Genomic DNA, 18,756 nt, shown 5'->3' on the forward strand with positions numbered 1-18,756 from the left:
AAAAATAAGCATTCATATTTCTTCTATCTTTCAAAAAAAATGAAGGCCTCTTCATATTTTGATTCATATTTTGACCTACCACTTAAAATATACGAAGACAAATATGAATATTCATGATATTTAAGTAAAAATTATTTTTTGTAAATAACTAACATATATTTTGGTTTATGTATACTCTTTTTAAATTAGGATAATGTTATTATCATTTTTTAAATTATATTTTTTTTGATAATATATATACCTCTCTATTGCGAGCTCTTATAATTTAATATTTAAAGATTTTTTATAATAATTTTAATTTTAATAAAATATGATATAAATAAGATCATATCAATATTAAAATAAAAAAAACTTATCTAATAAATTTAAAAAAAAATATATTAATAAAAAAATAAAATTAATTTCTTAAAAATAATAGAAAAGCGGCTATCGTGCCTGTTGAGCCGCTAGTATGAATAAGGCAGATACCAACGAACCTACGAGTTTAATGGGCTATTTAATGCATATGAAAGCTTTATGGATATTAATCAGTAGAAGTGTACGGTAGTAATAGCGTGTCTCTTGTTAAGTCATGCCATCTTACTGTTTTGATAAATACAAGATGTAAACTACCACCAATAGATTCTCTTTTATTATTAGATATTATATAGTGAGCACATAAGGTGTTTCAACGCCACATGAATTTAAGAATTTTAATACCTACACGATTATTTTATGTAATTTTGAACCAATGTTTCATGTTATCTAAGGAACAAGCAAGTGTTGAAAGGAACAAAGTGTTGAAATGGAGTTCAAAGTTGGTGGTAATAGGAATAGGACTTTTTGAGTTTTTCTTTTACTAACTCACGTACTTGTAAAGCTACTCCCAAGGACAAATTTGTAATACTTTATTTAGAATGAAAAATCAGTCTTTTTCTGATAAAAAACAGACAAATCTACCTTCGAATTAAAAAAATAAAATAAAATAAAATAGAAGAAAAGAAAGCAAAGTACGAAGCGACTTTGGGCTGGAGATATCATCCAGTGTCCACTATACTATTTTCTACTATTTTCTGCCTTATCTTATCCCCGTCTATAGTACTGCTAGCCCAAAAAATAAAACATCTTTTATTTATTTATTTTATCCCGTTTGTGTTGTTGATCTTATCTTTTGATGTGTACGGTATTTGCTCTTTCTATATCCTTTCTGCTCTTTCCAATGAAAATTTTATTTTATATGTAAAGATGTAAAAATATATCTTATTTAAAGAGTTTTAAGTATATCGAAAATACTAGTGTTTCAGTTGTAACATTGGTGTTTTAATTATTTTAACCGTTGATTTAAATTATAAAAATATATATAATATATATTAATTAAAATCAACAGTTAAAATAAATGAAATAATGATGTTTTTGATATACTTAATATTTTTTCTATTTTATTAACCAACGAGTTTTAAATATAATTTTTTTATACTCACGTAAAAATTGTGGGTTCAAATCTCCTTATTTTTGATAATATATATATATATATATACTATTAAATTATTATTAATAAAAAAATTTATTTTAATAAAATGTATTAAAGCTGGTTTGTATTTTTCTTATAAAAACTTTTTTAATTTTATTTTGTAGTTTAAGAGCATATATTTGTTAATTTTACAAATATCTTTTTTTTTTTTGAAAAAGTAGTTGAAATTTGAGAGAATCACACACGTATACTAAAACACTAAATAAATATTGAATTTAGCCAAAAGAAGTTATTATTAAATAAGTTTTTTTTTTCATCCTTTCTATGACCCACTCGCAGAACTATTTTTATGATAGCAAATATGATGTTTTACGAGAAAACGATGCATTTTGATGTTTTATAAGTATGTGATGCAATATAGAAATTATTTTTTCAATAATTTTTTATTTAAATTAAAAAAAATAAAATTTTCATCTAACTCTGCCTATGTTACACTTGCGTTATATAGCCGATTCTAAGTCTGGATAAAGGAGGAGGGTTGTGTTAGATTTTCGACAACCAATATAAAAATATAGTCGAATCCCCATGACATGAATCAAAGACATTATTGTGCAAAAGCTAGGTCGTTATCTGGGAGCAACGTGCTGTATGACTCGAGTACGGTGTCAAATGAGTAAGAGCCGCTGCATCGGTGCCCGGATGTAGTGTTAAATGAGAAAGAGTTCTCTCGTTTTCGTGAATGGACAAGGGTAAATAAACTAGTTCACAAAATAAAAGGATCGAAGGTTGAGATTTGGGACATGGAACATAGGCATTCTAACAGAAAAGTCCATGGAGGTGGTGGATACTATGACAAGGAAGAAGATTAACATTATGTGCCTACAAGAAACAAAATGGGTTGGTGCAAAAGTTAGGGAGTTAGATACTTCTAGTTTCAAACTTTGGTATACAGGAAAGGTGAAAAATAGGAATGGGGTTGGAATTATTATGTATAAGCAGTGGAAGAAGGACGTAGTGGATGTCAAGAGGGTGGGAGATCGGATCATCTCTATCAAACTTGTGATGGAGGGGGGTGCTTTCCATGTGATTAGCGCTTATGCACCGCAAGTGGGTTCGAACGAACAATACAAGATAAGGTTTTGGGAGGATCTAGAGAGTTTGGTTCAAGACATACCTTCAGGAGATAAGATTTTCTTATGAGAAGATTTAAATAGTCATGTTGGGTGAGAAGTGACTGGGTATGGGAGTATTCACGGAGGTCATGGTTTCGAGGTGATCAATGACGAGGGTAAAACTATTTTGGACTTTTCCTCAACCTTTGATCTTCTCATCGTAAATACATATTTTTAAAAGAGAGACAAACATCTTATAAGCTATAAGAGTGGCATGACAAGCTCTCAAATCGACTTCTTCTTGAGGAGAGTCGATCGAAAATTTTGCATTAATTGTAAATTTATCCCGAGAGAGAGTTTGACAACATAATATAGGGTGCTCGTCATGGATTTTTGTGTTGAGCAAAAGTTGAGGAAAAGACATCATACGAAGAACCCAAGGACGAGGTGGTGGCGGATAAAAGGTGATGAACAAAAAAACTTCCTAAGACGGGTAGGAGAAGAGGCAAAGTGGGATGGGAATGGAAGCGCGGAAGAGATGTGGAGGGAGATGGCAGAAGTTATTAGAAGAACAGCAAAACAAAGTTTTGGTGAATCTAAAGGAATAGGACCAAGAGATAAGGAGTCCTGGTGGTGGAATGTGAGTGTATAAGAAAAGATAAAGATAAAAAGGGAGTGCTTTAAAGAGTGGTCTTTATGCCGCAATACAGATAATTGGAAAAAATATAAGGCGGCTAAGAAAGAGACAAAAGCGACTGTAATTGAAGCAAGAACAAGAGCATATGAGGGTCTCTACCAGTCTTTGGGTACGAAAGAAGGAGAAAAAAGTATATATAGAATCGCAAAGAGCCGTGAAAGAAGAACGAGAGATTTGAACTAGGTTAAGTGCATAAAGGATAAGGATGGAGAGGTGTTGGCTTAAAAGGAGAAGATTAATGAAAAGTGGAAGAGCTACTTCTACGAGTTATTTAATGAGGGACAGAAGACTCTTCCGAGCCTTGGTCGGTTATGCACAAGGGAGGAAGATCAAAACTTTGACTACTATCAAAGGTTTTGAGACTTCGAGGTAAAAGAGGCTCTAAAGCAGATGAAAAATAGAAGGGCAGTAGGACCTGATAATATCCCGATTGAGGTTTGGAAGAACCTTGGAGAAAAAGACATCAACTGGTTAACCAAGCTTTTTAATGAGATTTTAAAGTCAAAGAAGATGGCTGATGAGTGGAGAAATAGCACCTTGGTACCTATCTACAAGAATAAGGGGGATATATAAAGTTGTGAAAACTATAGAGGGATCAAGCTCATGAGTCATACCATGAAGTTATGGGAAAGGGTGATAGAACGGAAGTTGAGAAAAGAGACACAAGTAACAGAGAACTAATTTGAATTTATGCCAGGCAGAGCTACCACTGAAGCGATATACCTATTAAGAAGGATGATCGAGAGATATCGTAGTAATAAAAAGGATCTACATATCATGTTTATCGATTTGGAAAAAGCGTATGATAGGGTACCAAGGGAGGTCTTATAGAAGGTTTTAGAAAAGAGGAAAGTAAGGATTGCATATATTCGTGCAATTAAAGACATATATGATGGGGCCACAACTAGTGTGAAGACTCAAGGTGGTGTGATAGAGGAATTTCCTATTGGTATATGATTACACCAGGGATCATCCTTAAGTCCATACCTTTTCACATTAATCTTGGAAGTACTCACAGAGCACATCCAAAAGCCTGTGCCATGGTGCATGCTTTTTGCCGATGATATCGTCCTTATAGGAGAGTCAAGGGAAGACCTAAATAAGATGTTGGACTTATAGAGTGAAGCTCTAAAAGTGTATTGTCTGCGTATAAGCCGTAGCAAGACGAAATATATGGAATGTAAATTCAATCTGAGAAGGGAAAACTCTAATATAAAGGTGAAGATTGGAAAAAATATCCTACGAAAAGTTAAAAATTTTAAGTATCATGGGTGCATCATACAGGATAATGGAGAGATTGAACATGATGTCATAGGATCCAAGCACGTTGGTCCAAATGACGGAGTGCATCTGGTTTTATATGCAACAAAAAAGTGCCTTTAAAACTTAAAGTAAATTCTATCACACCGCTATAAGACCAGCTATGCTTTATGGTACGGAGTGCTGGGCGGCCAAAGGGGAGCACGAACATAAGTTGAGTGTGGCAGAGATGAAGATGTTGAGATGGAAGAGTAGTCATACACGATTGGATAAAATAAGGAACGAATATATAAGGAAGAGAGTTGGAATAGCACCCATTATGAAAAAGATGGTTGAATCGCGTCTCAGGTGGTTTGGGCATATGAGAAGAAGACCGATAGAACACCTAGTCTGGAGGGTGGATGAGATGGAAGATGGATAAGGGGCGAAAGGCAGAGGAAGACCTAAAAAGACCATCCATGAGGTGGTCAAACAAGATCTACATATAAACGGTCTATCTGTAAACATGATACATGAAAGAGCACAATAGCATCGTTTGATTCATGTAGCCGACTCCACCTAGTGAGACAAGACTTTGTTGTTGTTGTTGTCTCATCCAATAATTTTTATTTAATTTTAAAAAAATCACTTAATAATTTCTGATTTAAATTCTTTTCTAAAAAAAAATCTCATCCAAAAATTTCTAACTTTAATTTTTAAAAATAAAAATCTCACCAAATAATTTCTGATTTTATAATTTGCCTCCATATTTAGTAAAACCCTAAAAAACTTCTATGTTTTTTAATTTCACAAAAAAAAATTTCAGATATAAAATAATTTATCACACACGCACCCTTTTGTAAAACGAACATTTTCGAGTCTCCTAATTTTATTAAAATAATATATTTTATTTTCTTATGATTTTCATGGTGAATTGATTTGTGTATCCAAAAATAAAAGATTTTTGTGCTAATTTTAATAAAAAAATTTGAAAAAATATTTCAAGAAAAAAAAACAATATAATAAATATAACACATTAATTTAATATAATTTAGCCTGCAAAATAAAAATTTATAATTAGTTTATTAATAAAAAGATAATACAATTAAAATTTTAATAGACCATAATAAACATATAATGTGCTACACTTACAAATATGTATCACACGGTTCTTTTCTTTTGAGTTTCTTTAACATAAAAATTTTTATATATAACACAAAAATTTATTAATATAACATAGAAAATTTTTTTATATAATCTAAAAACTTTTCCTATACGGCTTAACAATTACTTTTATTACTATTATTTTTTTGGGCCCTTTTTTATATTAATTTTTTTATTTGTATCTAATAATTTTGTGTTGAGTTTTGATGATATTTGATGTCTTATTTTTTGTTTTGTTAAGTGAATGAGTTAATATTCTAAATATATGATCCTTAAAAAAAAATTTGTTTTGTGCACTAAACTTTTTATCTTTAGTATTTTTGCTGAATATATATAGGAAAAAATTATATTAAACTTTTGCATTTTGATAAATACAAATTAATTTTAAAAATTATTTTTTAAATAATTTTAAAAGTACCCTTAACTTTAAAAGTACCTTTAAATACAAATATTTATACTTTTAAAAGTACAAATACTTCTCTTAAAAATTTTACTAAATAAAACCTAAATAATCATGCATAATTGTTGTATAGCCTCAATTTGTCATTATTATTATTTTTCTAATTAGTCAATTTAGTTAACTTAACACCGATCACAAGGTTTGTCTATCAATTACAAAAATAAAAATAAATTATTATTTGTATTTACAAAAAAAATACACATTAACAAATTTATTCATAAAATAACGAAATCAAAGTTGTATTTATAAAATATCAATTCCGTACAACATAACTATCAAAACTCTAATAAACTACCCAAAAATTTTAAAATATTATTTGTACTCACAAAAAAGTTATAAATATTAACAAATTTACTTTTACTCTCTCTCTCTCTTATCAATCTATTATCTCCTTTCTTAACAACCACTAGCTATCACTCTCATCTTTATCGCTACTGTGAATTTCAACCACCTACATCGCAACCTTCTCCAATCCCAACCAAACTATTGTAGTCCGACACCCACTCGCAACCCAATTCCAACCGTACTACTGTAGCTCGACCTCACTTCAACATTAACTGCGATATTCTCATCACCACCGTTTTTTTAGTCCCACAATTTTATCTTTTCACTATTACTAACACCTTTTTTTATCTCCAGCTACAATCGCGTAGTCCTACCATCACTAGCATCTTATCATTCAATAATAATTTGCAACAACATTCAATTTTATATTTTTAATTTATTTTAAAGAGAAAATATTGAGAAAAAAGAAAGAGACCAAGCAAAGAAAGAAGAGAAAAGAGAATAAGGAAGAGGGCCATATGGTGGGGAAAGGAGTTGGAGAGAAGATCTAATATGGAGAAGGAAGAAGGAGATGGTTGTGGCATATGAAGGTGATGTCGGTGACGTTGGTGTTGAGTCATGGGAGAAGAGGGACGGTGCTGAAGACCCAACCTTAACAAACCCGAAACGCAATGTTAGGTCAAAGCTCGTGAATCTCTTGGGATGACGGTTTTAGATGTAGACACAGAAATTGTCAGAATTTCGACTTCAAGCGATATATTTGGTAAGGTGAGTTATCATTGCTTCCGCCGTAAAGAGGCTGGCAAGCGAGAGTGCTGAGGTTAGAGTAAAGCTTGCAATATTCAGAACGATTCCTCAACCTAGTGCCACCACTGTATTACTTTCACTTTTTTAAATTTAAGTCCTAACAAATCTGCTATCTCACTACTTTAGTCTTTTTTTACATTTAATTTTTTATTGTATCTAAAACTATTTTTGTTTTTATTGTTGTTCTTTTTATTACATTTTTTTAAATTTTAATATAGAATTATTTTTATTTTTATTATTGTTATTGTTATTACATCTTCTTCTGAATTTGATGTTGTATTTGGTGGTGATAACGGTGATGGTTGAGAGAGAGATAACAAAAATAATCATGCTAATGATGCACTTATTGATTCAGTTAATGGTGAAAGGTGTTATAGTGATGACACTTAGTTTTGGTGGTGATGATGATAGTGTGTAAATAATTTATATAACTATGTTATGTGTATATAAAATATGTGTTAAAATATAAAATATATAGTAAAAATGAATTTACAATATTTATTTTTATATATAAATATACAATTATTAGGGTAAATGACGCATATAAAAAGTATAGGGTGGGTTTGCACAATTCCACCAAAGTAAAAAACATTACAAGGTTCTATCAAGAGCAGTAGTTTTTTATATAGTTTAAATTGGTGCAATTCGAATCACACATGCATAGTAATTCGAATGATACTGATTCAAATTACACACTCTCACATACTAATTTGAATCAACCTAATTCGAATTACACACACTAACACACACTAATTTAAATCACTTTGATTCGAACTAGTCAATTTGTCGTGTCCATAGTAATTCAAAAACAGACTGTTTCGAATTACACCCTAAGGAGTTCAAAGTAACCTCATTCAAATCACTATTCCAAATCCATACCCTATTAAATCTTAGAGAAAACGACCTAGTACGACTCCAAATCTATACCCCATGCATGATTCGAATCAGTACAATTCGAACTATCAAGAATGCAAACTCTCTCACTAATTCGAACAGCATTGATTCGAATTACTAAACTTTTTAGTTCGAACAGCATTGATTCGAATTACATAGAGACATGCTCTTTGTTGATCCATGTCTCTTTTTTCTGTTTGGGTTAATCATGTAATATCTCATGCAAACCGGCTTAATACTGTCATTTGTCCTAATTATTAATTTAAAAATTAATTTTTGATTAATAATTTTATAATTTAAAGGGTAAAACCAAAAATATTAAATTTAGATTGATTGATAAAATTATAATTTAGTTGAAATATTAAAAAATTAGATAATAATAATATTTTTATAATTTTTTGAAAATTTTAAAAATAAAAATATACTTTACCTAATTAAAAAAATTTATATATTTTAATTTTTTAATTCTCATAGATATTTGATACGAACCAAAAAAAACTTATTCAAGATAAAAAAATTTAAAACTTTAAAAGTTCATCTTTATTAGGTAGTGTTTGGTAGAGAGACAGAGACAAAAAGATTGAGACTGAGAGATAGAGACTAAGAGACAGGGATTGAAATAAATCTCAGTATTTTATTTAGGGCAAAATGGGAGACAGAAATTGAAATAAGAATGAAACTCTAATTTAATTTGCACAAAGGATAAAATTGAAATTAATTAATTGAAATAAAAATATTTTAGGTATAAAATGTTATTAAAGTTTAGTTTCTATCTTTAAAAATTTCAGTTCCTTGTGTCCTTATTTTTAGAAGTATTGAAATACTGAAATTTTAAAGACAAAAACAAAAATTTTAGTATCAATTTCTGTTTCAGTTTCTATCTTCAAAAATTTTAGTTCATTGTGTTCTTATTTTTAGAAGTATTGAAATACTGAAATTTTAAAGACAAAAATAAAAATTTTAGTATCAATTTCTGAACTAACAAACATGATTCTGAGTAATAACAAGTCAATGAAATTTTTTGCGGGGAAATTTTGGGAGGGGGGGTTGGTTTGGTTTTGGTGGATAATAATATAGATAATTATGGTAATGATGACAATGATTGGTTGTATTAATGGTGAAAGAAAAAGGTGTTATCGTGATCGTGCTTGTCTTTGGCGGTGGTGACTATAATATGACTCTGTATAATAATTTTTATATAATTATGTTATCTGTATAAAAAAATTAATTGTTAAATTAATTATTTTTATAAAATATGTATTATAATATAAAAATACGATAAATTATATTTATATATAAATAAATAATTATTAATTTAAGAGTTAAATTTTTTATTAACAATTTTATAATTTAAAAAGTAAACTAAAAAATATTAAATTTAGGTTGATTGATAAAATTATAATTTAATTAAAATATTAAAAATAAATAAATTAAATAATAATATTATTTTACATTTTTTAAAAAATTTTAAAAATAAAAATATATTTTGCCTAATTGAAAAATGTATGTATTTTAATCTTTTATTCTCATAGATATTTGTTACGAACAAAAAATACTTATTTAGGATAAATGAAAATTTAAAGAGTATATACCCATTTTGGTTTTTAAAAAAATTCAAATCAGACATTTTAGTCTCCAACTAAAATTAATTACTCGATTGGTCCTTAATAATTAATTCCATCAGTCAAATGATCCATGACAATTATAACAAGGGACAAAATGATCCGTGACCCCTTTATTCGAAAACGACGCTGTTCTTCCCCAATTTTTATCATATCTTGCATAACACTAACATTTATACTCTCCTTCACCTTCACAGCCTTCTTTTCGATCTTTTCTTTCCTCCTCTTTAACTCCAAGATTAAGCCATGGTGTAATTGTCACACATGTCGCACCTACCTCAACATGTCATGGACCACACACTTCCTAAATCATTGTGACTGGTACATCCACCTCCTCTGCACTTCACCCACCAAAAGCATCCACTTTCAAGTCTGATAACATCACCTCCAACCCCAACAATGTTCACGACATCCTCAAGACCAAGTTCCACAACTACTCCAAGGGCACGTCTTTCTCCACTCTCCGGCAAGCAATATAGATTGTTTGGACATTAGGACATCATGAAAAGATTCTCCTTCGACATCATATGCAAATTTCCAATTGAAATAGACACTGAGTGCTTCATTCCTTCTTTCTCGGAGTCCAAGTTGACAGACAACTTCGACCTCGCATCCAAGCTATTACAACGAGTAATGTCGTCGTTGCCGCTCATATGAAAACTGAAGCAATTATTGAACATTGGTTCAGAGAAGAAGCTGAAGGAAGCGATCGGAGTGGTGGACAATGTGGTCATGGAGATGTTAGGGCAGAGGAGGAGGGAGATAGCATCGACGACGACGAGTCTTAACAAATCAGATTTGCTGTCTAGATTCATGGGATCCATCGAAGATGACAACTAGTTGAGAAACATAAACATTAGTTTCCTGAGTATGAATTGGTTGAGAACAAGTTGATAATTTTTTTCCTTGTGAACGTTAAATTTATAAAGTGTGCATTGTGTAGTTTGAAGTTACAGTGTTAGACTGTTCGTGTTACGCGAGATATGATGGAAATTGGGAGAGAACAATATCATTTCTGAACAGAAGAGATCAGTGATCATTTTATCTCCTATTAGAGTTGTCAGAGACTGTTAGTAAAGGACTTAAATGACTGACAAAATTAATTGTTAAAAATCAATCGAATAATTAATTTTAGTTAGAAATTAAACTGTCCAATTTAAATTTTTTTAGAACCAAAATGGATATATACTCAAATTTAAAATTTTAAAAGCACAACTTTATCAATTACTCCAAAATGACAAGTCAACCATTATTTTTTGGGTTGACAGCGACACGTGTAAAAAAAAAGTTCAAAAGCAATATTAATTCAATTCAACAAATTAAAAGCAAAAATAATGAAGGGAGCCACTAACCCTTGACGTCATTGCACTTGGTTTGGTTGTTGGATCACCTTAAAAGCGTAGCAGAAGGTCGTTCGTGAAGGTCTCTCTCTCTCCATAATACAACTCTCTTCTTCTTCTTCTTCTTCAGTTTCATTTTGAACAGTTGAGAGAAAATAAAGAAAAAATGGAAGGAATAGATCACCTGGCACCGGAGAGGAGCAAGTCGCAGTTCGACGTCGATGAGATGAAGATCGTCTGGGCTGGCTCTCCCCACGCCTTCGAGGTCTCCGACAGGATGTCTCGTCTCGTTGCCAGCGATCCCGTTCGTCTCTCTCTCTCTCTCTCTCTCTCTCTCTCTCTCTCTCTTCCTTTTCCTTTCTGATTTCCTTTGTTCTGTTCTGAATTTTTATGGTTATTTTTTGATATGATTTGCTCCTTGTTCCTCTATTATCTTGCAACGGTGCATTTGCTATATTATCAGATTTTCTGCTGATCCCTCGGTATCCCCCGGAGTTTTCAACATTAAGACTTTTTTCTACTGTTGATGAATTTGATTTTATTTTTTTTAATCAGTGCACGCAATTTCGATTTTGAATTTTCATTTTGAGAACAAATCATTTATGAAATGTGGGAAAATAGAGCGTGGAATTTGTAATTGGCCGGTTTGTCTGGCTACGAGATTTTATTCTGAACCGGAACGTGAAAGCATGTTTTGTTAGCTAAGCTATTTGTTATGAGAATTCAGTGTTTAGTTAATATTTCTAATGTCACTGTACATAAAAGATGCTTGGCACCCGTTTCTACATTTTTATTATTGTTATTATTATTTTAAATTTTATTGGAGTTAGCTCATAAGTGATTACTTTGTATCCAGTAGTAACTTAGAACCTTGAATTTTTTGTTTTCGTTTATAGGCATTCAGAAAGGATAATAGACCCATGCTTGGTAGGAAGGAGTTATTTAAGAACACTATGAGGAAAGCAGCTTATGCATGGAAAAGGATTATTGAGCTTCGTCTTACTGGTGAATCTTCTCTTCTTTATTTGTTTTGCAATTGTGTTTGGTATAATTTTCATTTTATAGAATAGGAGGCCTTTTTCACCATTTCGATATTTATCAAACTTTATAATTCTGTTAGTTGTATTCTTACAGAAGAAGAAGCTTCCATGCTTAGATCCTTTGTGGACGAGCCTGCTTTCACGGATCTTCATTGGGTACAATACAATTCAATTTCTTGTCTTGGTTGCATTTTTTATTTTTTTATTAGGATAGATCTAAGCAGTTAGTTCTTCTGCAGGGAATGTTTATTCCTGCTATCAAAGGACAAGGCACTGAGGAACAGCAGAAACAGTGGTTGCCTTTGGCTCAAAAAATGCAAATAATTGGTTGCTATGCTCAAACTGAACTTGGCCATGGATCTAATGTTCAAGGGCTAGAAACAACTGCAACGTTTGATCCAAAAACAGATGAGTTTGTAATTCATAGCCCCACATTGACTTCCAGCAAAGTGAGTAAAATCAATGATAGATCATAAGAGCATTTTCTGTTAATTTACAATGCATTTTAATGATTTAAGATCCACTAATCTTAAGATCTTATTTTGCCAAGTCATAAGCAAAATCAGGGGATAGCGGGTTTGCACTTTTTGAAACTGGCTTCAATTTTAAAATGTTTTTGCCTTTTTGGAAAACTTGCTGTTTCCACAGTGTTATTTGGATATTATTATCACTCTTTTGATGCCATTGTAAACAGTGGTGGCCTGGTGGATTGGGTAAAATTGCAACGCATGGTGCTGTCTATGCTCGTCTACTTACAGATGGTCGAGATTATGGAGTGCATGGTATTTGTCAACCTTAATCATCCAAAATTCTTATTTATATTGTCTCAAATTAATTAACAATATGTCCAATTTGAAGGCTTCATTGTCCAGCTCCGGAGCTTGGATGATCACCTACCACTTCCAGGCATAACTATTGGGGATATTGGAATGAAATTTGGAAATGGAGCATATAACACCATGGACAATGGGGTTCTACAGTTTGATCATGTACGAATTCCAAGGAATCAAATGTTGATGAGGTTGGTTTCTCTTTTGCTGTTTTACCTTGCCTCAATAGGGTTGAGTCTAATGATCATACTTGGGAGGATTTTTTAATTAATACATGATCTGCAATGATTGTCAAGTCCTCCATTCTTCATCCACAAAATAATAATAATTACCATGAACTATACTCTTTATCTGTGGGGGAACCTCTCATCCTCTTCTGGAAGGTGGAGTGGCAAAGTTATTTTTGCTTAGAATTGAGTTAAATGGCAAATTCTAGAGGAGGATCCATGACAATATATGCTTCTAGCAGCCTGACTTTCATCTCAATATAAATTGGACAGGGTTTCACAGGTTACAAGAGAAGGAAAATATGTACAATCCAGTGTTCCGCGACAATTAGTTTATGGTACTATGGTATATGTGAGACAAACCATTGTGTCGGATGCATCAATTGCATTGTCTAGAGCAGTTTGCATTGCTACAAGATATAGTTGTGTTCGCAGACAGTTTGGTGGAAAGAAAGGAGGCCTTGAAACACAGGTAGGCTTCAAAAGGCCTTTCTTGGAAAAAAAAAGTAGTCACACTTTCGACCAATATATGCTCTTCTATATAGTTTGTGATGTTGGATTACCTACTCATCATGGACATGAATTGTGTGACATTGAAGTGTGCATTAATGCCAGAAAACACATAATAATAACCGGGCATTCAACATTATCTTCATGTGTTCAAGAGAAAAATGAGAAGTCTATGTTTTTCCTGTCGGTGACTTTTTCAGTTATGTTTTCTTATCAATAGTATAACGTTTCTCACTTTCTGCTATATGTTTCTGTCTAGGTGCTTGATTACAAAACACAACAAGCTAGGCTATTCCCTTTGTTAGCTTCTGCTTATGCTTTCCGATTTGTTGGTGAATGGTTGAAATGGCTTTACATGGATGTCATGAAAAGATTACAAGCTGGTGATTTTTCAACATTGCCTGAGGCTCATGCGTGCACTGCAGGCTTGAAATCCTTGACTACTTCAGTGACTGCTGTATGTGACTCTTAATCACTAATGCTTATTACAGGGACAATTGGTCTTAGTTACTGACTTTGATTTATTATTTAACAGCTTTATATAAAAACCATAATAATTAGAATGTAGAATGTGTTTATACTTTTGAATGTTGATCATTGTGGGGCACTATTTTTGCAGCCATTTGTGATGTGAAGTCCTTTATTTAAATTCTCACCAGTAACATTCACAAGATTTATTCCTGGGTTTTTCGTGATAATATTATACTTTGATAGTCCTGTTGATGCCTCGTTTCTTACTCTTTACATGTTGAATCATATTTTCTGCCATCATATCTTACGTTTCATGCTTTATCAGATTTCTGATCTTTTACTGCTTATTTCTTTCTGTTGTCTGAAATTTATTGATGGAATGAAGGCATTAACGTGTGTGATTAAGAGTTAGGAAGAAAACTTTTATATGAATTGTGATTCATCATGCATATTAGTTCTACATCTAACTCTCTTTCAATTCAGGTGCATAGCATGCGAGCTTAAGATATTTTGTTCACTTAATAGTAAACAATAATTATCTTATTTTACTGCATTCTGTCTAAAGATGTTATTGTTGTGCTATTGTTATTCTTTTATAGTGCTCTGATACACTCCATTCACTTTGGAGCATACATGAATTCTTTGAAATTATAACGTAGTTAAATTCATATCAACTTGCAGGATGGGATTGAAGAATGCCGTAAATTATGTGGTGGCCATGGTTACCTTTGTAGCAGTGGTCTCCCCGAGTTATTTGCTGTCTATGTTCCTACCTGCACTTATGAAGGAGACAATGTTGTGTTGATGTTACAGGTTTGTTGAATGTCATTTAGCTTATACCATTGCCTGATTTTTATTCTCTAGTATTTGACATGCTTTCATAAATTGCTGTGTGTGTATATATGTATATATAATATATAGTCTGTAGTGTATTGATATTAACAAAAGAAAAGTAATTATCATTGTTATTCTAATATATTCTCCCATGTCTGGGTGTTTTCATGGTTGAGCTTGAATAAGTCTCTATTGCGTGCCTGTGTGCCTTCTACACTTCTGTGCCTTAAGTTTTTACATCATGGTGCTCTCTGATTTGGGAGGTTAATTGAATATTATTAACTGAGAATGACCGTTGAATCATTTTAACAACTTTTAGAAAATCCGATGTAGGTGGCGAGGCATCTCATGAAGACTATAGCTAAATTGGGCTCTGGAAAAAGGCCTGTTGGTACAACAGCTTATATGGGACGAGTGGAACTACTGATGCAATATCAATCTAATGTTCAGAAAGGTATAAATGTATAACAAAATATTAAATTAGATTTTGTTGCGAAATTTAGAACTCCATGTTGATATCCTAAAGTGGATGCAGTTTGAGATGTTATTAGTTACTCTAGCTGTGTCCTTCAGAAGCAAAATTACAGAGTTTTTTGGATTACTTGCAGCCGAGGATTGGTTGAAGCCTAATTTTGTCCTGGAAGCATTTGAAGCTAGGGCTGCTAGGAAGTCGGTTGATTGTGCTAAAAATCTTGCCAAGTTTTCCAATCCTGAGGAGGGTAAGTAAACCCGTTTGTAAATAGATCTATAAATCCTTTTATTTCTTTGAATTTTTGGTGGTTGAAATTGGTTGCATGGGCCTGGGAGTGGTTTGTTATAATGATTTAACCTGTGGCATAGAATTAAATAGTAAATTTAATAAGTTTCATAATTACAATATTATAAATTATTTTAGTGCATATTGGTAAGAGCTAGGTCACACTAGCTACAAAATTGTAAATTGTAAACCAAATTACACCATAATTAATGAAGTCACAGTGTGATTCAAGTCGTCTCTCAAAGAAGGGGGGTGTATTGTGGTTGGTTGAGTCTAGAAGTGGGGGTTTTAGATTTTTGCAATAAAATAAAAACGATTTTAAGTAAGGTTGAAAAGCAAATAGAGTCAAAAACGAAGGTAATTCAAGAATTGAAAACACTAGCACAAGGGTTCTCAAGGGTTATCAACTCGGCATTTCATTAAACACAGCATGCATAAATCAACTTCCTCTGTTATTATAACCTCTTGATCATTAGTCATGTCTAGAATTCGCGATTAGCAACCATGAATCAAAATCTCAATCCCTAGGAATTGATAACCAATCCAACATGAAAGATAATTGTATTGATAATTTTTAATAAAGAATTCCTACCCTTTACAATTTACCAAGTATATGACAATTAATCAATTAACATACACCTAACAAATTAATTCATTATACTTAAATATCCAAAATCATGAATAATGATGCATAACAACCCTAATCTACCCACATTCTCATATTAATGAATATAGACGTATAAATAGAGTTGAAGGAAGATAGTAGAGAAATAAAATCATGCTTTAAAATGAAATGGATTTTAGGGCATCTCTGTAAATCCCTTGTAATCCTTGAGCCAACATGTGTTTATCCCTCCATTTCCAACAATTTACAAAACTTTATGAAATCACATTCATAACGAGAAAACTATGAAAGCTAGAAATTTAAGCAGAAAGGGTGGTGTAATAACTATGTAGAACACTAGTTCAACAAGAAATTCAAGTGTTGTAAGTGCGAAAATGGAGAAAATTAAAGAATATTGGAAACTCAAAGCAAAGTGCTGAAAATACCAATAGTGACAAAGAAGCAACTCTTCCTAAGTTAAAAATGGCTAAACCTAATTGCCCTCCTCTCTTTGTTGGAGGCTCCAACCCTGCAAAATTAAAAGACAGATCCCCTTGATTCTGGGCGAGCTCCCTCAAGCCAAGTGGGTTAAGCACCACCTGAGAGATCTTGTCCAGAAAGCTTACCCTTGCACTCTGCTATGCTGCTTTGTTCCTTGCACTTCCTTTTGCTTCTGCACTCTATGTCTGTCAAAACACTTGGAGAAAGCATATTACGGGCCTGCGTGTGAGGTAATACAAAATTAACTCAATTATCAAAGCAATAAATGCACAGTTTAATCATTTCAATCAACAAAGAGGCAAAACACAAGAAGTGAATCAAGATGATGAATGTGGGAAATGATGCATATGCAATATTAATGCGCCCAAAAAATTTATAAAACCATGCATCCTACTACATATGTTTATGAGTGAGTAATTGTTTGAATGCAACATCAGATTGCTCTATGTACACTTAATGGTTTTTATTATGGCAGGTTTCCTAGAACTTTCGGCTGAGCTGGTTGAGGCAGCAGTTGCTCATTGCCAGTTGATTGTTGTTTCCAAGTGAGATTCTTCCTGTTTCATACTGGTCCTACATAATATTTGTAGTTTATCTGTAGCTGAAGAACCCTTTAGGTGGTGTTTGCAAGTTTTGACTTTGGATTATAAGGGAAAGAAGAGAAGGTTATGAAGTGTAAATTGGAAATTACTCCTTTGACCCTTCTCTTTCAAAACTCCAACTCGCAAACACATCTATAGTGCAAAGGAAATTGGTAGTTCACGATTTCTATACTTGAAGCTAGTATTTGCTTGAAATATTCTATTTGTAAGTTGATGAAGGTTGTGTTTCAGATTTATTGAGAAGTTGCAGCAAGATATACCCGGAAAGGGAGTGAAACAGCAGTTAGAAAATCTTTGTATCGTTTATGCCCTGAATCTTCTTCGTAAGTATTTGGGTGATTTTCTTTCAACTGGCTGCATCAATGCCGAACAGGCATCACTTGCCGGTGAACAGCTAAGGTCCTTGTATTCCCAGGTTTGTGTCCTCAACTATTGCAGCCTTCCGGTGTCTAGGAATAGTTTATTATATGAAACTGACATTATTATATATGCTTGATTTAGCTGCGTCCGAATGCTGTTGCGCTAGTTGATGCGTTTAACTACACCGATCACTACCTTGGTTCGGTTCTTGGCCGCTACGACGGAAATGTGTATCCAAAGCTGTACGAGGAGGCATGGAAGGATCCATTGAATGATTCAGTTGTGCCAGATGGTTTTCAGGAATATGTTCGACCCATGCTGAAGCAACAACTTCGTAATGCTAGACTGTAACAAGTTTATGACTAGATAGTTTAATGGCAAAAAATAAGGTTTTTTCTTTTAGGTGAAGTGGCAAAAAATAAGTTATCGATACTTTAAAAGGTAGTGAAGGGAGGTTGTTGTGACTTTGGGTCGGAATTCTTTATTCGCCCATCCCCTTCCAAGAACCGGAGAAAAAAAAAAAGGAAAAGAAAAGGTTTCTGATTTAATTAATATTATTATTTGGGAGCACTAATAAAAATGTTGTCATAGGTATGTTAGAAATTCCTAGCAGATTTGTTTCCATTCCTATGGTGACTACTATACGTGATAAGGACTTACAATTCGTTTGCACTAGAAAACAATTATCTATTTATTTATTTATTTATTTATTTATTTATCACATCTATTTTTTCAAACATTATTTATTCCTTGAGTAATTACCTAATTCAGTTCTGAAGATTACTTTAGTTTTCGGAGAAAATCAATACAAAAAAAATATCTCATCAGTTCCTGGTAAGATTTCTCTGATTGTAAACGGAAAATGATGAAATGGCACAATTTGATGCTTACGACGTGTCAGAGTGACATAAATGGATAAATCAGTCCCCGTCCAGATTAGCAAAACGACG

At 32.4% G+C, this 18,756-nt stretch overlaps 1 protein-coding gene across 1 annotated transcript; it reads left to right on the forward strand.

Annotated features, from left to right (window-relative positions):
• Positions 1 to 11,051: 11,051 nt before the first annotated feature.
• On the forward strand, positions 11,052 to 18,527 carry LOC112802428 (peroxisomal acyl-coenzyme A oxidase 1). Its single transcript, XM_025845647.3, has 14 exons — positions 11,052 to 11,374; positions 11,967 to 12,075; positions 12,205 to 12,266; positions 12,350 to 12,559; positions 12,805 to 12,892; positions 12,969 to 13,131; positions 13,441 to 13,639; positions 13,937 to 14,134; positions 14,830 to 14,961; positions 15,316 to 15,436; positions 15,591 to 15,701; positions 17,320 to 17,389; positions 17,678 to 17,861; positions 17,948 to 18,527. The coding sequence occupies exons 1-14, from the start codon at positions 11,237 to 11,239 to the stop codon at positions 18,155 to 18,157; spliced, it is 1,995 nt and encodes a 664-aa protein (XP_025701432.1). The 5' UTR covers positions 11,052 to 11,236; the 3' UTR covers positions 18,158 to 18,527.
• The last annotated feature ends 229 nt before the right edge of the window (positions 18,528 to 18,756 follow it).

This window comes from Arachis hypogaea, chromosome 1 (assembly GCF_003086295.3).
Source record: "Arachis hypogaea cultivar Tifrunner chromosome 1, arahy.Tifrunner.gnm2.J5K5, whole genome shotgun sequence".
In the NCBI taxonomy this organism is placed as follows: domain Eukaryota; kingdom Viridiplantae; phylum Streptophyta; class Magnoliopsida; order Fabales; family Fabaceae; genus Arachis; species Arachis hypogaea.

Excerpts from the sequence above, each read along its gene's own strand:
- LOC112802428 (XM_025845647.3), top strand. The coding sequence starts at position 11,237 with ATGGAAGGAATAGATCACCTGGCACCGGAGAGGAGCAAGTCGCAGTTC. Across the intron at positions 13,640-13,936 it reads AAGGAGGCCTTGAAACACAG|GTGCTTGATTACAAAACACA; the intron begins GTAGGCTTCAAA and ends GTTTCTGTCTAG. Across the intron at positions 14,962-15,315 it reads ATGTTGTGTTGATGTTACAG|GTGGCGAGGCATCTCATGAA; the intron begins GTTTGTTGAATG and ends AATCCGATGTAG.